Below are 19,464 nucleotides of genomic sequence, written 5' to 3' on the forward strand. Positions count from 1 at the left end.
CACCGGAAACCGTCTGAGGAGCATTTCAGACTCAACACACGCGGCGGGGGAGCGGGCGGGGGCGATGTTATGGTCCCGCCCACCGGTGCCGTAACCTGACTGCACCACAGGCATGTCAATCAAACAGACACGCCCCCTTCCCAAAACACGGCTTTTTTAAGCTTATTTTATCATTAATGAGGGATTATTTTCAGATGGACCTCCAGAACACTAATCTGGATCAGTGAATTTAGCGAATGACATCCAGAAAACTTTTGGAAAAATTGTATTGAATTATTATTGACTTTGTTTTTTGTTGGGTTTTTTGAAGTTCCCATATTTGGATGAGCTGGGGAGGAGGGAGTGTTGGATCTGACCATAGACTAAAAGTGGATGTCGTGCTACAAAGTGCAATACCACCGAGTGCAGATAGGGGCTTTCTAAATGTTGAAATTTCACAAGGGATGTGGTTCCAGTAGTCGGTGATTCTCAAGCAATACAGACAACACACATACTTATTATTTACACACAACACACAATAAACAAGATTATAAAAACAGATTATATAAAAGAAAACAAAAAAAATAAAGTAGGTGTGTGGTAGTGCAAACAACGGTAAGGTGTATTACAGCTGGGAATGAATTATGTGTATAAGTATTTGTACAACGAGAGAGAGGGGGGGGGGGGGGGGGTCTCTGTGCAACTCTTTCTGCTGTCCTACTGTTGCAGCTCTGAACCAGACCGTGATGGATGTGCACAGGACGGATTCAATGACTGCAGTGTTTAACTGGCTCAACAGCTCCTGCAGCAGATCAGACTCCTTCAGAGAGAACATCCTCTGGGGGGGGGGGGGGGGGGGGGGGGGGTAAATGCTGTTCTCCCACTTCAGGTCCAAGAAGCTTTTCACCGTTGGCACAAGCCTGTTGGATATTCTGAGGCTGCTGTGAGTTGTTCTGACTGCACCAGAGCAGCAGCTGGTTTTATTTTATTTTAGTTCTGCATCTCTTATTTCTGGAGACGTGTGAATGAAATGGTTTTATCAGCACATATTTTGAGCCATTTTGCTCTTCATGGGAGAATTTCATTGATTTTTATCATGATCTAAAATGAAATAATAGAAGATGCATTACATTACAGCAACAATCAGTTTGGAGAAATAGTGTGAGCACGTCTTAACTCTCAGTAAAGACACTTCAAATCAAAGTTTTCATGAGAATCAAACGCTTTTATTTGATCAACTTTGAAACCCCACATTGTCCGTATTTAAATACTTCATTTTAGCACAACTATCTGATATATTAAGTTATGCTTAAAAATACATAGAATAGGCAGACTAATACAAAAAACAAAACATTGATAAAATCCATGTATCCTGAGTGATGAAAGATAACAAATCTCCAAGAATATCACAACAGAATTCCTCTTAGAGCTACAATACTAGATTTCATAGAGCCGGTTCTGATTAAAGTGGATTGATGTGAGGAAGCCTGTTTGCTGAATATCTGATGCTGTCTGTGCATCTCGTTGCCCTTTCAGACGAAGTCACAGTGCAACAACACAGAAACCCGAATTAAAAGTAAAGAATGACCGAAGTTGAAAGATGGGAGTGTTTTTAGTTTTATCTTTCACACTCATTTACACACAAAGCCGACGCCCACAGACGCTCCTCAGTCCATTACAGTCTCTCTGCCAAATGAAATTTGCTGTGGTCCCGGATAGCCGCGGGGTTTGCTGGTTTCTTAACAACTTAATTAAGCAAATCTCTCCCCCTTTTTTTTCCAGCGAGGTAATGAGCGTAGTTTTACAGGGATTAAACCGTCTCCAGGGTTGAAATTAAGGCTTTATGCTTTAGCCATTTTATCTGCCTTTATCCATCCAACCAACTTTCCACCCACAGGATTAGTAAAGGCAGGAGGATTGTTAGCCTTTTCATATACTTCTCTTTTTTAATTTGCATGGTATTAATACTTAAAAGCTTAGTGCAATACTCTCAAATATGAGTCAGAGTTTATTTATAAATCATAAATATGCTTAATGACTGGGATTAACACCGACAGCTGATAATAACTCATACACCCAGAGGTGTCAAGGAAACAATGGGTGACAAATAAAAAGAAACTGATGAAGTCTCCAGTTTGAGTTGAACTCTACGGAGGTGTGATCATTCTTGAATAATATATTGATAGTAATGTACAACATGTTGCTTTGATCTCGATCGGTGACCATAAAGGCCATAATTTATAAATGACATATTTTCATTGTTTTTAAATGATCAATGAGCTGTTCTGTATGAAAACATTTGTTGTTTGTCAACTCATTTATTCTCCATTTTCTTTAAATATGTCGCACGTCTGTTTACAACCAATAAGTAAATACACACTGTAGACATTACATGTACAGAATAGATTCATCAATATTTAGCGACCGAGTATTATCAGTGTGCCACAACCTGCAAGACAGTGAATGACCTTAATATAAACAAACACCAGATTTACTGTTCCATAAGTTATATATAAGTTTTACATCACCTGTAAATATTTCTGATGCTTCCATGCCAATAAAGTAAAAATGTAGTTCGAAAACACCTTTTTACTGTATCTTGATTGTGTTTCTTACAATTTTGAGGCTTCAAAGTTCATTCTTGACTTTGGAAACAGCAATGAAACCTAAAGATTTGCGCTGTGCAGCCGTTCAGGAGCTCTGCTCTGCTCCCAAAGTTCTTCATACGCTGTTTGTCCAGTTTATATTACACATTTTCACATTTTTCTTTCTTGTCTTTGGTTTAAAGGACAAATTCATTTCTGACTTTGGAAACTATTACACACTGTATACACTATATATTTAAAAAAAAATAATGACTTCAATATGATCAAAAGTAAATGAACTTTCAATACAGTTTTGTCAGCTGCTGTTTTAAATGAGCTTGAGAACAGCGATTAAACGGACTTTGATATCAGACTGTTTTTTTCTCTTTAATCCAACACTGATCAGAAGCTGCGGTTCTTTGATCGGACCTGTTGTTGGTGGAAATGACAGACAGCGAATGTTTTCCTTCGTTGTTGGTTGTTTTGAACGTTGTTGTGTTTCTTCTTTTACTTCTAGAACAGCGAACTGTTCTTTTTTCATTTTCCCAACTTTCTCTGAGTCATTAAAGACAGAACGAGTTCAAAATGGTGTTGGTGAGATTTTTCAGGCCTATCTTGGAAAGAAAACAGTACTTTACATCAGAGAGGAGAAACGTCTTCCTGCTGCCACAACAAACCACTAAACCAAAGATAAGAAACCTTTTTTTTCTTAAAGAATCTTTTTGATTTATTTTCGGGTCACTTACGTACGATGTACACGATGAGACGAAGAGTAATTACACTTCCTGACTATCTTAATGGATTATGAAAAATAATAAGGTCTTACCAAGAGATAATTAGGATGTGTAAGTACCAGAGTTGGCGAGACTCGGCACGGCTGATTATTACCGCTGGAGAGAGGATTGAAGTTGAAGGGCAAATTATTCCAGTGTGAGAGAAACAGCTGCAGACGTGCTGCAACCAAGAACCCCTTTTTAGTGGAGGTCTTAATTAGTAGATGAGCAGATTGGGGACGGAGCAACCCCTGATACACACACACACACACACACACACACACACATACACAGAGAGAGAGAGAGAGACACACACACACACACACACACACACACACACACACACACACACACACACACACATACACAGAGAGAGAGAGAGACACACACACACACACACACACACACACACACACACACATACACAGAGAGAGAGAGACAGACACACACACACACACACACACACACACACACACAGAGAGAGAGAGACAGACACACACAGACACACACACACACATACACACACACATACACAGAGAGAGAGAGAGACACACACACACACACACACACACACATACACACACACACACACACACACACACACACACACACACAGAGAGAGAGAGACAGACACACACAGACACACACACACACACATACACACACACATACACAGAGAGAGAGAGAGACACACACACACACACACACACACACATACACACATACACACACACACACACACACACACACACACACACACACACACAGTTTCAAAGAGCCTTGTTCTGGTCAAATTAAGTTCCTCTCCAATTAGGAGTTTCACCATCAGGAATCTTCAGTGTGTGTTGGATGTCGGTTCCCTCGTCGTGCTAATGACTCCACTGGGACCTGAACTACCACCGAGGGTGTTAAATGCTACCCCCTGCTGGTATCTAAATATCACTATACTCACTATATCACTATATACAGTAAATATCATTCACATGGACGTTTGTGTCTCGTCATCTCTTAAAATAAAGTGGCGTCTACTTGTGACACCTCGTGACTGAATACGGCCAAAAAGAAAAAAAATATTCAACAGCAACGTATGTTTTAGAAATTGAACCCTGGTGCCTCTGAATGATCCTCCGGACTCACTGTCCAGCTGACAAAGCAGAGCTGGACGCCGTTTGTGGAAAGAAACGTGGAGCACGAGGACGATGAAGGAACTACGGTGTACATTTACCCTGAAAGTCGGCGTTTTACCGCCTCGTTTTCTGCCTCATTTCAGATCCAAACTGCAGACGATGTCCGAATACTCAGACCGCACTGGAAATTGTACTTATTTGAAGCCACGCAGCAAAAGAGAAGAGACTATAAATAAGCACAACCCATTTCATCAACCGCCATCCTCCTCTTCTGAACTGGAAATGTGAGCAGCTGAAAGGAGCCGGAGGATTAACCTGAATCTGTTCCAGTGAGGCAGTTTGGATCCAGATGAGATCCTGTTGGAGGAAAAGCTTCCATAAGAGCCTGTTAGTCACAGCGCGACTCCACCCTGCTGGGGGGGGGGGGGGGGGGGGGGTACACCTCCATGCTGATTAACACCTCTTAATGGGCAGTAAACAAGCAGGGACAGTTTATCTGCTTCTCTTTGAGGCTCGGAGACGCGACTGGAAAAATGGAGGTCGAGGACAAAACAAAGATGATAAAAAAAACAGCCTGACTTTGCTTTTCATTTTGTGTAATTAGCAAATCAATGTTGTGCAGATTAGTTTTCCCAGTTCAAGGTCATGAAAGTAAAAACAACATTGGATGAGAATGAAGGGAAACGTGAGGGCGAAGACAGGAAGCTGTGTGTCTGACAGTCCTGATTTCTTGTAATTAACCGATGAGCACGTTGACTTCAAGTGACAGATGAAGCATCAGAGACGCACAAACAACAAATTACTTTCAGACTTTTTCTCCGTCTGTATTTATTAACAATCGAACACAAACAATCAAAAGAAGACGAACTGTCCATGTTCTCACCAGTGGCTGTCGGGTAAGTCTCCCAGCAGCCGGTCCAGGTCGTCATCTGCACAGTAAGTAAGACAACGTGGGACAATCTGTCTTTATGACGTTTCCTCTTGAACATACATGAACTGGTGTCCATAAAAACACCACACAGTTTTCTAAGTGACAGAAACAACATGTTCAGATCAGTTGTGGGTGAAACTTTCAGGGACTGAAGCTGCTCAACTTCTCATCAATATTTACGAGTTCACTGCTGATCAGACAAAAGCATCCAATTCATAAAATACGACATCAGGCCAACGTTCATGATCAATTATCGTGTGAATTTTCTTTCTTTCTTTTTATGCATTTGACTAATTGAATAATAAAAATAAATCAGCAAATGTAATCCAAATGGTAACGTTGGTTATCTGCTGCTCTCCAGGTTCGTACATCGCTGCTGTTTGATTGGTCAAAAGTTAAAGCTGTTTTATTCAATAAACCTACATTTGTTTTGTTGTTTTTTTGCTGTGTTTTGGTTTGTTTGTTTGCTTGTTGTTGTTGTTTAACATTTGGATTCTTGTTTGTAATCCTTCTCTAAGTTGTATCTTTGTTCCATTCTAAGTACCAGCATTTTAAGATGGAGAGAAATTTAGATTTCTGTTATCGTTAATTTAATATTTTGTTGAATTTTCAAAACATATTTATATATACAGCTGTAAAATTAGAAAAAAAAAGAGATAAACAGCTGGAAAAATGTGAATTTGAATGTACGAGTTGCTGAATTAAAAAATGAATTAAATTAAAATAAATCACACGGGGGCCTTACCTGCATCCCAGCCCGGGTCCTGTGTTTCTGGGTTCCCAGCATGCACTTGGGGGCCCCTGCTGGAGCCGACCCTCGTGTCTGCGGCGCATCTCCCTCCGTCTTTCCCCTCGTCGTCCTCTTCGTCGAACACCAGCTGCATCTGAGACACGGGCTCCCGGAGGACGCCGCGAGGCCGAGCGGGCGACGACAACACGGCCTCCTGGGAAAAAAAGAACAGAAATGTCAGAACAGATGACAGGATGTTTCTGGAGGAGAGCTTTCATATGCGGTTGGAAAGTAACGCTGCTGTTCTGCCGTGGCGCTCACCAGAACCAGCGGGGGGAGACGGGCGGAGGACAGAACGGCTCCGTCGGGGGCGTAGATCCTCAGCAGGTTGTTGGGAGTCACGTTCAGATAGTGGTTACGATGGGAGGGCGAGAACACGCCCACCTGTTCACGCCGAGGAAGACGGACAGATCCGTTACCGCTTTGTGTTGCTTTAGTGGAGCTGAAACAAGTGTGTGTGTGTGTGAGTGTGTGTGTGTGTGTGAGTGTGTGTGTGTGTGTGTTTATGATGTTTATGATGGGGGGCGGTGATCCTCACCTGTTTCAGCAGCAGCACGGCTCCGACCTTCAGCTCCTCCTCTCTGTCCTCCAAGAGACGCCGATGCACAGTTCCTTGAATCTCCCCTGATCAGACAGAGAGGAGACGCAGTGTTGTTAACCTGAGACGTAACCTGAAGACGTAACGTGAAGACGTAACGTGAAGACGTAACGTGAAGACGTAACCTGAAGACGTAACGTGAAGACGTAACGTGAAGACGTAACGTGAAGACGTAACGTGAAGACGTAACGTGAAGACGTAACCTGAAGACGTAACCTGAAGACGTAACCTGGAGACGTAACCTGGAGACGTAACCTGAAGACGTAACCTGAAGACGTAACCTGAAGACGTAACGTGACGACGTAACCTGAAGACGTAACCTGAAGACGTAACCTGAGACGTAACCTGAAGACGTAACCTGAAGACGTAACCTGAAGACGTAACCTGAAGACGTAACGTGACGACGTAACGTGACGACGTAACCTGAAGACGTAACCTGAGACGTAACCTGAAGACGTAACCTGAAGACGTAACCTGAGACGTAACCTGAAGACGTAACCTGAAGACGTAACCTGAAGACGTAACCTGAAGACGTAACCTGAGACGTAACCTGAAGACGTAACCTGAAGACGTAACCTGAAGACGTAACGTTTGTTTCTCCCAAACTGTCTTAAACTCAAAAGAAATCCAAACTACAACAATATAAAACAGAAAAAAGCAACTATCGTGTTTAAAAACGAAGAGCGAGGAAATATTTAGTGGGTTTTTTTCTTAATGTGAGCCACACATTTTTTGATTGATTTTATATTTTTCGTGTGCAGTCTCCGCAGGCCGACAGCCACATGTGAGATCAACCGTCAGGGGGGACAGCAGCGAAGGTTCCTGCAGGTGGGGACAGCAGCGAAGGTTCCTGCAGGTGGGAACAGCAGCGAAGGTTCCTGCAGGTGGGAACAGCAGCGAAGGTTCCTGCAGGTGGGAACAGCAGTGAAGGTTCCTGCAGGGGGGAACAGCAGCGAAGGTTCCTGCAGGTGGGAACAGCAGCGAAGGTTCCTGCAGGTGGGAACAGCAGTGAAGGTTCCTGCAGGGGGGAACAGCAGCGAAGGTTCCTGCAGGGGGGAACAGCAGTGAAGGTTCCTGCAGGGGGGAACAGCAGTGAAGGTTCCTGCAGGGGGGAACAGCAGCGAAGGTTCCTGCAGGTGGGAACAGCAGTGAAGGTTCCTGCAGGTGGGAACAGCAGTGAAGGTTCCTGCAGGGGGGAACAGCAGTGAAGGTTCCTGCAGGGGGGAACAGCAGTGAAGGTTCCTGCAGGTGGGAACAGCAGTGAAGGTTCCTGCAGGTGGGAACAGCAGTGAAGGTTCCTGCAGGTGGGAACAGCAGTGAAGGTTCCTGCAGGTGGGAGGCACATTAGAGACAACAGGTCCCCGGTGGTGTCAGAAGCACTTAATACCCACCCACCACTGATGCCAATCTAATCTCCTGCAATTGAATCCCTAATAAGCACTTAAGTCTGGTGTTGGAGTACAACATCCACTCCTGAGTGTTGATAATCAGTCCACCTCATGTGGCTGCTGTCCGGGCGCCATGGCAACAGCCTCAGCTCAGAGGTGGATCAGACAAGAGGGCGAAAGGCTTCAAAAGAATAAAGGAAAAGCGAGAGGCTCCCTGCTGGAGGGGCAGGACAGAAGTGAAGTGGACTGTGTGTGTGTGTGTGTGTGTGTTTGTGTGTGTGTGTGTGTGTGTGTGTGTGTGTGCGCGCTACCTGTTGGGTCTTTAAACAGAGCCTTGGCGTCAGCATGTGTGTGGATGATGCTCTTCAGAAGCACGGCCATGTTGGGCACTTTGTTTCCCGCCAGCTGTTTCAGCGCAGCCTGACAGGAGAAAAACACACACACACACACACACACACACACACACACACACACACACACACACACACTAGCTTTGTTTTTAGCTGTATTTGATTGGTTAACAGATTCAGTCAAAACTAATGTAAACATTTTGATAATTCCATCTCTTTAGTGATGTTTGAAGTTCAAACTTGTAAAATATAAAAGTCTCAAGTTTTTCTGTGTCATGATGGTGAACTGAATCTAGTGGAGATAAAAGATGGGATAAGGTCCAATCCAACATCCCATCCTGTTGCGCTGCCCCTCGTTCAGCAGCGCCCTCTACTGGTGACGGCTTAAAATCTAAAACTAAGGAAATGGGACACCATCCGTTGCGTCAACAGTAGGCGTAATTCTGTCAAGTTCATTTTTATCTCAAATGTAAATTAAAGTACCCCCCTCCCCCCTCCCCTCAGTTCTGGTTGTCACCATCAACACAAACATGCTGTTTTTTGGAGGATGTACTGATGACAATAAGTAAACAGCAGCGAGCAGGATTTAGTGTTGGGATCATCCTCTCTTTCTAATTTGTTTATTCATGCAAACACGGATTTTGGGGAAATCATGTAAAAACAGTTTAACCTGGATGAGCTTAGCGGGATGAAGTCGGCGAGCAGAGCAGAAAAACAACATGTGCAAAGTGCTCAAAAATAACCGCCACTCAGAGGTGTTGACAGACAGACAGACAGACAGACAGAGTCTCCATTAGCGTGATTGATGAGCGATCGTACTGTTTGTAATCACATGACACCTGCGGCTCGACGCCGTCATTTGTCCTGATTACTCCAATAGACCTCCGGCAGCGACACGCTCAGTTTGTGATGAAGGAGATGTCTTTTTATTTATTTTTAAAACGGCTTGGCCTAAATATCCAGAGCTCACGTGACAGAGCTTCAGTGAACAGTTCGACGAAGACTTTTCCTGCAGTTGAAGGACGCGTCCCGACAACGAGAGGTTACCTTGCGAAGCACCATGACGACGCTGTAGGAGTGCAGGAAGCACGACGGGTTCCTCTCATCCAATCCCATCTCAGCCTTCATCGCGGCCCAGGCGCCGCCGCCGAACTCGTCTTCCTCAGTCTGGGAGCTGGAACCCTAAAAGGAAAAGTCAAACTGGTGGTCTTCTCCTAAATGAGTAAATAAAGCAGCTGCTGTGCTGATGTTTTATAATCTGTAATATGGTAACACGCTGGATGTTTCAGCAACTGTTCAGCGATGTAAACTTAGAGGTGATGTCACCGGGTTTTTCATAATTTGATCTATTTGGTTTGATGACATTTGGAAAGTCTAGAAGAGTCTGAAGAGGTTGAATTATTTCATCGCAATTTAAATGAGCAAAGAGCTAAAACAGCACGTTAGCATGCTCAGTGTGAACCCATCCAGCCAGATCAGGAATGTCTCACCAGACACCAGATTAAAAAGCTTGGTGTTGATGGTGAGGTTTAACCAGCATTGTATGAATTCGTTTGGTCAAAGATGTTTATGTTAGAGATCTGCACTCTCGCTTTAAAGTAGTAATTTCCCAGGAGGACTTGAAGGCAGCAGAGTTCAGTGCAGTGACAGGAAGCAACAACCAAGACATTGAAGGTGAAAACGATTAGCTGTTAACATTAATCATAAAAAGTAAGTAAAAGTTTCTCCAGTGTGACATTTTCTGCCTTTTTAAATCTTCAACAATATTGAACTGAAGACTGAAGGTTTGGGATTAATGATCAACTCGGAAATATTTCTGACATTTTATGAACCAAACAATTTCTCAATAAATCAATAAAAGTGACCTGCAGATTAATCGATGACTGAATTAATCAGTTCATGTTTTTATGTGTTCTTTACCTGGCTTGGTAGTCGGGCCACGACCCCGTGAGCAGGAGTCTGAGGAGCAGAAACCACGATCTCGTCCAGGTTGCGACCGTCAGGCTGAGAGAAGATTTAAAACATAACGTGACAGATTTCTCTCAAATTCATTTCATTAATGCTTCGACTGCAGAGCGGCGGCATGAAGCTGCTCAGCTGAGACTCCGTGTGATTAGACTGCTCAAGTACTTTGGTTTCAAGAGGAACCGCCGTGCCGCCATGCCGCACTCGCCAGCTGCAGACAGATGTGAAGTTTTTCATGTACGGCAAAGGAGAGAGAAACGTGAGACTAACCTGCTGTGGCAGAAGTCCGGCGGGACCGGGGAAGCGCCGGGTCCGGGGCCGGTGAGGCTCCGAGCGAGGCCTCTTCTTGGGGAGCTGATTGGAGGCGGACACCAGCTGGACCAGGCGGTTGGTGAGCACCGGTGTGTGAAGGGGATGAGGGCTCAGAGCGGAGGAGGCGGAGGAGGCGGAGGAGCCGCAGGGCACCGGGAAGGCTGTCGGGAACAGGCCGCGGGCCTGCGGGGAGGGTCTCGGGGTCGCCCGGGGTTTCTGCGGCTGCTGAGGCCGGGTGAGCGTCCTGGTGAAGAGGCCGGAGGCGGGAGAGGTCGCAGCGAGGCAGTGAAGGGAAACACCAGGACTCAGCGGAGGAATCGGAGATTGCAGATGAGGAGCGGAGAAGGTCCGAGGAGGGACGTTACGGGTCGCCCGCAGAGTCCGATCAGGTCGTGTTTGAATCCCTCCGCAGGTCGAGGGGCGCGGTGTTCTGGCTGAAGATGGAGGCTCGGTTGTGGGTGCGGGAGGAGGCGGCGGCCCCACTCGGCGGTCACAGTCCTCCAGGTCGGCCAGGTCAACATCCCAATCATCAAAGCAGGGCAGCGCCGGACGAGGACTCTGTTGTGATGCCAAATTTGGCCGAGAGTTAGTCACTGTGGGAGGAGGGGGGGCGATGGGCTGAGTGGAGGAGGAGGAAGAGGAGGAGGGGGGGGGGGGAGGAGGAGGAGAGGCGTCTCAAACCCGGAGCAACAGTTTGTCCAGCAGCAGTGTGCGTGCTGCTCCTCGATGCTGAGCGGTCACACGGAGCAGCTGATCGCTCTCCAGTTTTCTGGAGGCTAAATTTCCCCGACTGGCTGTGAACAGAGGAGACACAGGAGACACAGGAGACACAGGAGGACACGGCAGCTGGTCCAGACGCTGAGCAGGCAGCCCAGTCTGTCCTCAGCAGGTCCTGAGGGACACACACACATAGAGACAGAGACACACACACACACACACAGAGAGACAGAGACACACAGAGACAGAGACACACACACACACACACACACACACACACACACAGAGAGACAGAGACACACACAGGGGAGCAGAAGGAGGACATCACGTTAGAGGAGCAGAAGGAGGACATCACGTTAGAGGAGCAGAAGGAGGACATCACGTTAGAGGAGCAGAAGGAGGACATCACGTTAGAGGAGCAGAAGGAGGTGTGCTGAGATTCACCTCCTCATCAAAGTCCTCGTCGATGCTGAACAGGTCATTTAATTTACAGGTCTGGAACAGAGGAAACAAATGTGTTCACAGCACGTGCAGCAGTACATGTCCAGATGTTCTTTAGCATGTCCAGATGTTCTTTAGCATGTCCAGATGTTCTTTAGCATGTCCATGCTAGCGCTAGCGGCTATTATTATTATCCATATTGGATAATCCTGACCACCCTCTCCACCTGCTGCAGGGACAGAGGAGGACGTTCTCCTAAAGACTCCTCCAGCTGCTGTCACAAGGACAGAGACAGGAGATCATTCCTGATACAGGAGATCATTCCAGATACAGGAGATCATTCCTGATACAGGAGATCATTCCAGATACAGGAGATCGTTCCAGATACAGGAGATCGTTCCTGATACAGGAGATCGTTCCAGATACAGGAGATCGTTCCAGATACAGGAGATCATTCCAGATACAGGAGATCGTTCCAGATACAGGAGATCATTCCAGATACAGGAGATCGTTCCAGATACAGGAGATCATTCCAGATACAGGAGATCATTCCAGATACAGGAGATCATTCCTGATACAGGAGATCATTCCAGATACAGGAGATCATTCCAGATACAGGAGATCATTCCAGATACAGGAGATCATTCCTGATACAGGAGATCGTTCCAGATACAGGAGATCGTTCCAGATACAGGAGATCGTTCCAGATACAGGAGATCGTTCCAGATACAGGAGATCATTCCAGATACAGGAGATCATTCCAGATACAGGAGATCATTCCTGATACAGGAGATCGTTCCAGATACAGGAGATCGTTCCAGATACAGGAGATCGTTCCAGATACAGGAGATCGTTCCAGATACAGGAGATCGTTCCAGATACAGGAGATCATTCCTGATACAGGAGATCATTCCAGATACAGGAGATCATTCCAGATACAGGAGATCATTCCTGATACAGGAGATCATTCCAGATACAGGAGATCATTCCAGATACAGGAGATCATTCCTGATACAGGAGATCATTCCAGATACAGGAGATCATTCCAGATACAGGAGATCATTCCAGATACAGGAGATCATTCCAGATACAGGAGATCATTCCTGATACAGGAGATCATTCCAGATACAGGAGATCATTCCAGATACAGGAGATCATTCCTGATACAGGAGATCGTTCCAGATACAGGAGATCGTTCCAGATACAGGAGATCGTTCCAGATACAGGAGATCGTTCCAGATACAGGAGATCATTCCAGATACAGGAGATCATTCCAGATACAGGAGATCTAACCTAACCTACCTACCCTAACTAACCTACCTACCTAACTAACCTACCTGAACCAACCTAACCTACCTACCCTAACTAACCTAACTAACTACCCTACCTAACCTACCTACCCTAACTAACCTACCTACCTACCCTAACTAACCTACCTAACCTACCTACCCTAACTAACCTAACTAACCTAACTAACTACCCTACCTACCTAACTAACCTAACTAACCTACCTACCCTAACTAACCTAACTAACCTACCTAACCTACCCTAACTAACCTACCTAACTAACCTACCTAACTAACCTACCTAACTAACCAGATGTCTCCAATCAACTTCAAAACGTGTCTTACAGTCTGATATCTATGGTGGAGAACTAGCATAATGTTAGCTTAGTTGGCTTACTTACCATCGCTATCATGAGATATCGCGATGAAAGCTGTATTTGATGAGTTTGGACACTAAACGCGAGACGACACCGAAGTCCTTTCAATAACAGCGTGTTTTCTTTCTTCACTTCTACAGGAAAACGCGACGAGCCGAGCCGCCGAGGTCGAGTTTGTCTTCGGCTGCGCTGCTGCTTGGTTCCGCGCCGCCACGTTCAAACATGACGTAATGACCATGACGTAATGACGTAACCAGGTTTATACGAAGAGTGTCGAAACGGCGCGAGAGCGTTCACTCCCCATCACATCCGGCGCAGCATTCAAAGGTCGCGTCGTTTTGTTTCAGGTTATATTTGAGCTAATCTTCGGAGTATTTACTGTCATTCTTCCCAGCAGTTACAGAAAATTCACCACAATTGTTTTTAAACTAATAAAGCTAAAGATTAGGAAATGTGTTAAATTAGCTTTTAAAGCCAAAGTGTGCGAGAAGTTTTGAAATACTAAATTTCAACATAGTCGTAACGAGTCAACTCGTCCTGCAGAAGGAGATCATGTGACACAATCCAGTCCAGCTGCTACAAGACTGGTCAGACTGCTGCGCCAACGACCTCAGCAGAGAAAACACAGACTTCCTGAAGAACAGGGCACAAATAAACAACCATGTCATCTGACTGCCCTTTTCTGCCTGTTTCTTCTACAGCTTACTTTTCACTGACTCTTTCAGATTCACCAAATTTCCAATTTTAAAAGGAAATACATGACATTTAGAGCTCTCTGTGCTAGTTTTTATAATCAGATGGAAGTATACGATTTGAAACTTTGATCCTTAATTTTACCGCAAATCAAACTCAGTTTAAAACATTAAAAAGTAAGCTGTGTCCTGTTAATCATGTGATTGAGACACAGTTCATCTTGATGATCAAGAAGCTGGGTGAATGCTGCCATCTGGTGGCCACTGTGGACAAGACACGTATCAACTTGCATTCTGATCTAATAATAACTGGAGCTGTTTGAGCAAAGATCTTGTGACTGTGTCCAGAAAGGAAGGACGTTTAACTTGAAATCCTCCCCCATTATAATTTCATTTAAAAGGTAAATGAGAGGGATTTTAATGATGGAAGTTTTTACTTGACCTCTTGTTTGAACCTCTGTGACTCAAAGCAGTTCCAGTAAAAGGTGAGTAACAGCTGTACGGTGACATTGCTGTAAATAGTGCTTGAGATTCAAGACGCTGTGGCTTTAGGGAGGTTATAGTGTGAACTTCTGCTGAGATGAAACAAGAAAATAGCACAAAATAATCGACTTTTTAACCCGTTTTCTTTTAATAAGCTGTAAAAGTTTATATTTCTATTAGACGGACTTCCAGGTGCCATGTCGAAGGAGACGTTTCCCTTCAGCTCCACCTCACTGCGCTCTCTGAGACTGGAGCAGGAGCTCCAGGAGCGGGAGGATGCACGGCGAGCACTGGCTGACCGGAGAGCCATGACCAGGGCGCCGCTGCCTCGGGTCCCCCGGCCTCCTCCCAGGCAGCAGCGGCTCCAGGAGGTCCGGGCTCCTCCACCCCAGGTCCGCTGCAGAGACACGGCCATCCACAACACCTTCATGTGCGGGAACATGACAGGAGTGTACGCAGTGCTGAGGGACTCCGCGATGGTCAATGCTCTGATGGAGACGGTGCACGAGGAGATGGTGTGGGCTCCAGAGATGGGTACGATTTTAAAGATCGTATAATCTTTCATAAACGCCATTAATTCAACCCAGGATCGCTGCAATGCCCGAAACAGACGAGCCCGTCCACGAGAGCCAACCGTGAGATAAGCACGCGTTGGCCTCGAGGCGTGACAGGTTCGTGACGCACGTAAAAGTAGCGTCACGAAGGATCACGTGACCAAGTTCAATGGCCATTTTGCAGGGATGTTAAGAGGCAGGAGAGGTGGTTGGGTGGCATGAATCAGAGGAGGGGAGACAGGTTTGAATCCAGGAGGTGACAACGTTGTTCTTGAGTTGTTTTTTGTTTCCTCACCCCAACCATGTTGTTTTTGTCACAAACCCCACATGGTTATTTCCTCACCTCAAACATGTGTTTTTGTATTCATGCAGTAGGTTTCATTTTCGTCCACTACAAGAAAACGTGAAACTGTCACGCCGAGAGGCTAAAGCGTGTCAATTTCACGTTTTGCCGTGATTCTGGGTTGCGTTAATTGTCGACCCGCCTTCCCCCTCTTCTGTCAGGCATGTGGACACTGAGCTCCAAGGTGAAACAGACGTCAGCCTTACGTCTGGCCGCCAGCAGAGGACACGCAGGATGCGTGGAGGAGCTGCTGTTTCGAGGAGCCGAGGTTAACGACGACCCCGGAGGCATCGCCGCCCTCCATGATGCCTGCGCAGGCGGCCACTCCGTCTGCGTCCAGCTGCTGCTGTCCCACGGAGCAGATCCTGAACTGCTGACTGCGGATGGCAGCGCCCCTCTTCACCTCTGCACCTCGGCCCAGTCCTTCCAGTGAGTAAAAGTGATGACAACTACTTTCTTCTCTCCACATTAAATCTTGAGTATATTAGTCACTTTTTGGCCAGAGGGGGGAACTGAAGCGGAGTGTCATCTTAATCTTCTCTTACAGTGCCAAAAGTGTTCATTTCCTCCAGTGCATTAAAAAAAAATCTCGGTATAATGTCATTTTTATATAATGAGAATAATAGCCTGCCAAGACTGTCGGAAACATTTACATTTCTAAGGAACTAAAAGACAAGAAAAACTCCTGCGAGACAAAAACAGCTGAATCAGCAGTTTTAAAACGAACGTTAGAGGGAAAAGGTTCAATATAAACTGGATGTTTTTTGCAATGTTGTCACGTCATGATCAAAATTTGGGCATTTTCTTTCCAAGTTGTGCGGAGCTGCTGTTAGAAGGAGGTGCAGATGTCAACGTGAGGACCGGGGAGTCGCGGCTCACACCGCTGCACGTGGCCGCTCGGCGAGGCCTGGAGGAGCTGGTGGAGCTCTTCCTCAGCCGCGGAGCCGACGTTTTGGCCACAAACCGAGAGGGGGAGACCCCTCTGAACGCCGCGTGCTCCGGGGCCGAGAGGCCGTCCGAGGCCGGACGCTACCTCCGAGTGGTCCAGAAGCTGCTGGACGCGGGAGCCGACCCCACAACTGCAGGCAGGAAGCAGCACACGCCGCTGCACAACGCATGCGCTAACTGCTGCCGCAGGATCGTAGACGTCCTCCTGCAGCACGGTGCAAAGGTGGATGCTGTCAACTGTGCAGGATACACACCAATGGGCTGTTTGCTGCAGGTAGCAGACGGGTGGTGGGGGGGGGGGGAGGGGGGGTTCTGGCATCAAGATAAACACCTTTTGTGCTCGGTCCTTAAGGTGGTGGAGGATTACCCGGACCAGGAACCCGAAGCGATCGCACGATCGCTGCTGAACCGTGGAGCCGAGCCGGTTTCACCGCAGGTTCGCTCGAGCTGCAGCACCGAGAGAACGCGCTGCTGAGATGAAGTGTTGTCGTGTAGACAGCTGCAACAGGAAGGAAAGGAAAGGAGGGATTCCTTCAGCCCTGAGTTAACACCTAACTGGTGTCCTGGGACCTTGTGAGGCAAACTCTTACAATCTGGAACAACAACACCTTTATACTGAAGCCACAGACTGGAACAAACAGCAGTCACTCATAAAATGGAACTAATATGTCAAAGTTTGGAAAAAGTCATACAGTAAACAAATATTATGGAAAAATGAGATGGGCGAAGTCTTCCATCCAATCTCTAAAATGATTTTAGCACCTTTAAATGTACAAATTTGAAAGTTGTTCAAGAAAATCTGAATTACAGTAAACTGTCCAATGTTTAACATCTGACCAGGATTTAATGTGAGGAGAAAAACTGTTGTTTGAGGGATTATCATCTCGTCTAATATCAATAATATTTATAGTCCATTAATATAATGCCAAGCATCAAAAAATGGCACCTGTGTTTCTGTAAATACCCCGAACTCCTTAAATCTATAATCTTGAATGTACTTCAACTACTCTATCTAAATAAAGTTCTTTATTTAATGTGGATGTTGTGAATCCGACCATCCTGTCGTGTCCAGATGCTGAAGCGGTGCGTCCTCTCCCCCCCCACCCTGGAGGTGATGCTCAACTCCTACACCTCCTTCCCTCCGTGCGACTGGATGGACTCGCCGCCTGCTGCCGAGATACCCGAGGCGAGTTCTCCGCGTCGCGTCGCCTCTCGGGTGTTTTTACGTTTCACGCTGCAGCGGTTGTGGTTTCATTGATGTTTTGCTCTCAGGATCGCCGGCCTTTCTTCCAGCTGCTGCGGCGGCGCAGCGGTCGGCCGCGCCGCCTGCAGCATCTCTGCCGCTGCGCTTTACGTCAGCAGCTGGGAGCTCGATGTCACTCGGCGGTCGGCGAGCTGCGCGTCCCCGAATCTGTGAGGGATTATCTGCTGCTGAGGAACGACGGGACGCTCCTGTGACGTCACGCTGGATCCGTTTTAATAGGTTTCCATGGAAACGTGATTTTAGATTTCAATAACCTGTTTCTGTTCGGTTTTTAAACACTTGAATTAACTTGAATTACTATAAAATGGGACTTGAAATGTGAGACATTACAAATACACCTCCAGTTGGATAATTGTTTATATCGTTTTAATTTATCAAGTCACCTTCGGATCGGTTGGTTTCAACTCATTAAATTCATCTTTCTCATAGTTTCTTCTTGTTATCTGTTGTCTCCATTCAGCTCCTTCGCTCGCAGTCTGTTTTTTCTTTTCCAGATGTCCCGTCATGGAGCTGCATGTCTCTGCTCTCTGATTGTTGACCCACCAGTTCATGTCTTGTGTCTCTGCTGTCCTTTTCTGTCTCTGCTCTCTGATTGTTGACCCACCAGTTCATGTCTTGTGTCCCTGCTGTCCTTTTCTGTCTCTGCTCTGTGATTGTTGACCCACCAGTTCATGTCTTGTGTCCCTGCTGTCCTTTTCTGTCTCTGCTCTGTGATTGTTGACCCACCAGTTCATGTCTTGTGTCCCTGCTGTCCTTTTCTGTCTCTGCTCTGTGATTGTTGACCCACCAGTTCATGTCTTGTGTCCCTGCTGTCCTTTTCTGTCTCTGCTCTGTGATTGTTGACCCACCAGTTCATGTCTTGTGTCTCTGCTGTCCTTTTCTGTCTCTGCTCTGTGATTGTTGACCCACCAGTTCATGTCTTGTGTCTCTGCTGTCCTTTTCTGTCTCTGCTCTCTGATTGTTGACCCACCAGTTCATGTCTTGTGTCTCTGCTGTCCTTTTCTGTCTCTGATCTGTGATTGTTGACCCACCAGTTCATGTCTTGTGTCTCTGCTGTCCTTTTCTGTCTCTGCTCTCTGATTGTTGACCCACCAGTTCATGTCTTGTGTCCCTGCTGTCCTTTTCTGTCTCTGATCTGTGATTGTTGACCCACCAGTTCATGTCTTGTGTCTCTGCTGTCCTTTTCTGTCTCTGCTCTCTGATTGTTGACCCACCAGTTCATGTCTTGTGTCCCTGCTGTCCTTTTCTGTCTCTGCTCTGTGATTGTTGACCCACCAGTTCATGTCTTGTGTCTCTGCTGTCCTTTTCTGTCTCTGATCTGTGATTGTTGACCCACCAGTTCATGTCTTGTGTCTCTGCTGTCCTTTTCTGTCTCTGCTCTCTGATTGTTGACCCACCAGTTCATGTCTTGTGTCCCTGCTGTCCTTTTCTGTCTCTGCTCTGTGATTGTTGACCCACCAGTTCATGTCTTGTGTCTCTGCTGTCCTTTTCTGTCTCTGCTCTCTGATTGTTGACCCACCAGTTCATGTCTTGTGTCTCTGCTGTCCTTTTCTGTCTCTGC

General features: G+C 46.2%; 2 protein-coding genes across 4 annotated transcripts; one reads left to right on the top strand and one right to left on the bottom strand.

Moving 5' to 3' along the window:
* Positions 1-1,234: 1,234 nt before the first annotated feature.
* Positions 1,235-13,822, bottom strand: hrob (homologous recombination factor with OB-fold). Of its 3 annotated transcripts, XM_069165482.1 has the most exons (10): positions 13,644-13,822; positions 10,757-11,356; positions 10,442-10,525; positions 9,569-9,703; positions 8,483-8,591; positions 6,724-6,809; positions 6,447-6,569; positions 6,141-6,339; positions 5,348-5,393; positions 1,235-4,821 (listed from the first exon to the last, which is right to left on the bottom strand). In XM_069165482.1, the coding sequence occupies exons 1-10, from the start codon at positions 13,653-13,655 to the stop codon at positions 4,716-4,718; spliced, it is 1,500 nt and encodes a 499-aa protein (XP_069021583.1). In that variant the 5' UTR covers positions 13,656-13,822; the 3' UTR covers positions 1,235-4,715. The 3 variants fall into 3 exon arrangements, with proteins under 3 accessions (XP_069021583.1, XP_069021585.1, XP_069021584.1); XM_069165484.1 differs by lacking the exon at positions 1,235-4,821 and having other exon boundaries at positions 5,264-5,393; XM_069165483.1 differs by lacking the exons at positions 1,235-4,821; positions 5,348-5,393; positions 6,141-6,339; positions 6,447-6,569; positions 6,724-6,809 and adding an exon at positions 6,818-8,109.
* An 819-nt stretch (positions 13,823-14,641) lies between these two features.
* On the top strand, positions 14,642-18,334 carry asb16 (ankyrin repeat and SOCS box containing 16). The gene is made up of 7 exons (XM_069165522.1): positions 14,642-14,796; positions 14,975-15,328; positions 15,853-16,120; positions 16,505-16,913; positions 16,992-17,075; positions 17,712-17,825; positions 17,912-18,334. Exons 2-7 carry the CDS (start codon positions 14,992-14,994, stop codon positions 18,095-18,097), a joined length of 1,398 nt encoding a protein of 465 aa, XP_069021623.1. The 5' UTR covers positions 14,642-14,796; positions 14,975-14,991; the 3' UTR covers positions 18,098-18,334.
* Positions 18,335-19,464: the final 1,130 nt, after the last annotated feature.

This window comes from Embiotoca jacksoni, unplaced genomic scaffold, assembly GCF_022577435.1.
Source record: "Embiotoca jacksoni isolate LCO1_2020_lvr unplaced genomic scaffold, fEmbJac1.0.p SCAF_34, whole genome shotgun sequence".
Taxonomy (NCBI): domain Eukaryota; kingdom Metazoa; phylum Chordata; class Actinopteri; family Embiotocidae; genus Embiotoca; species Embiotoca jacksoni.

Coding starts and splice junctions, on each gene's coding strand:
- hrob (XM_069165482.1), bottom strand. Junction 9,704..10,441: donor TGGCCCGACTACCAAGCCAG/GTAAAGAACACA, acceptor TTTTCCTTTTAG/GGTTCCAGCTCCCAGACTGA. Junction 6,570..6,723: donor CCGTGCTGCTGCTGAAACAG/GTGAGGATCACC, acceptor CGGCGTGAACAG/GTGGGCGTGTTCTCGCCCTC.
- asb16 (XM_069165522.1), top strand. CDS start 14,992: ATGTCGAAGGAGACGTTTCCCTTCAGCTCCACCTCACTGCGCTCTCTG. Junction 16,914..16,991: donor CAATGGGCTGTTTGCTGCAG/GTAGCAGACGGG, acceptor TCGGTCCTTAAG/GTGGTGGAGGATTACCCGGA. Junction 17,826..17,911: donor CTGCTGCCGAGATACCCGAG/GCGAGTTCTCCG, acceptor TTTTGCTCTCAG/GATCGCCGGCCTTTCTTCCA.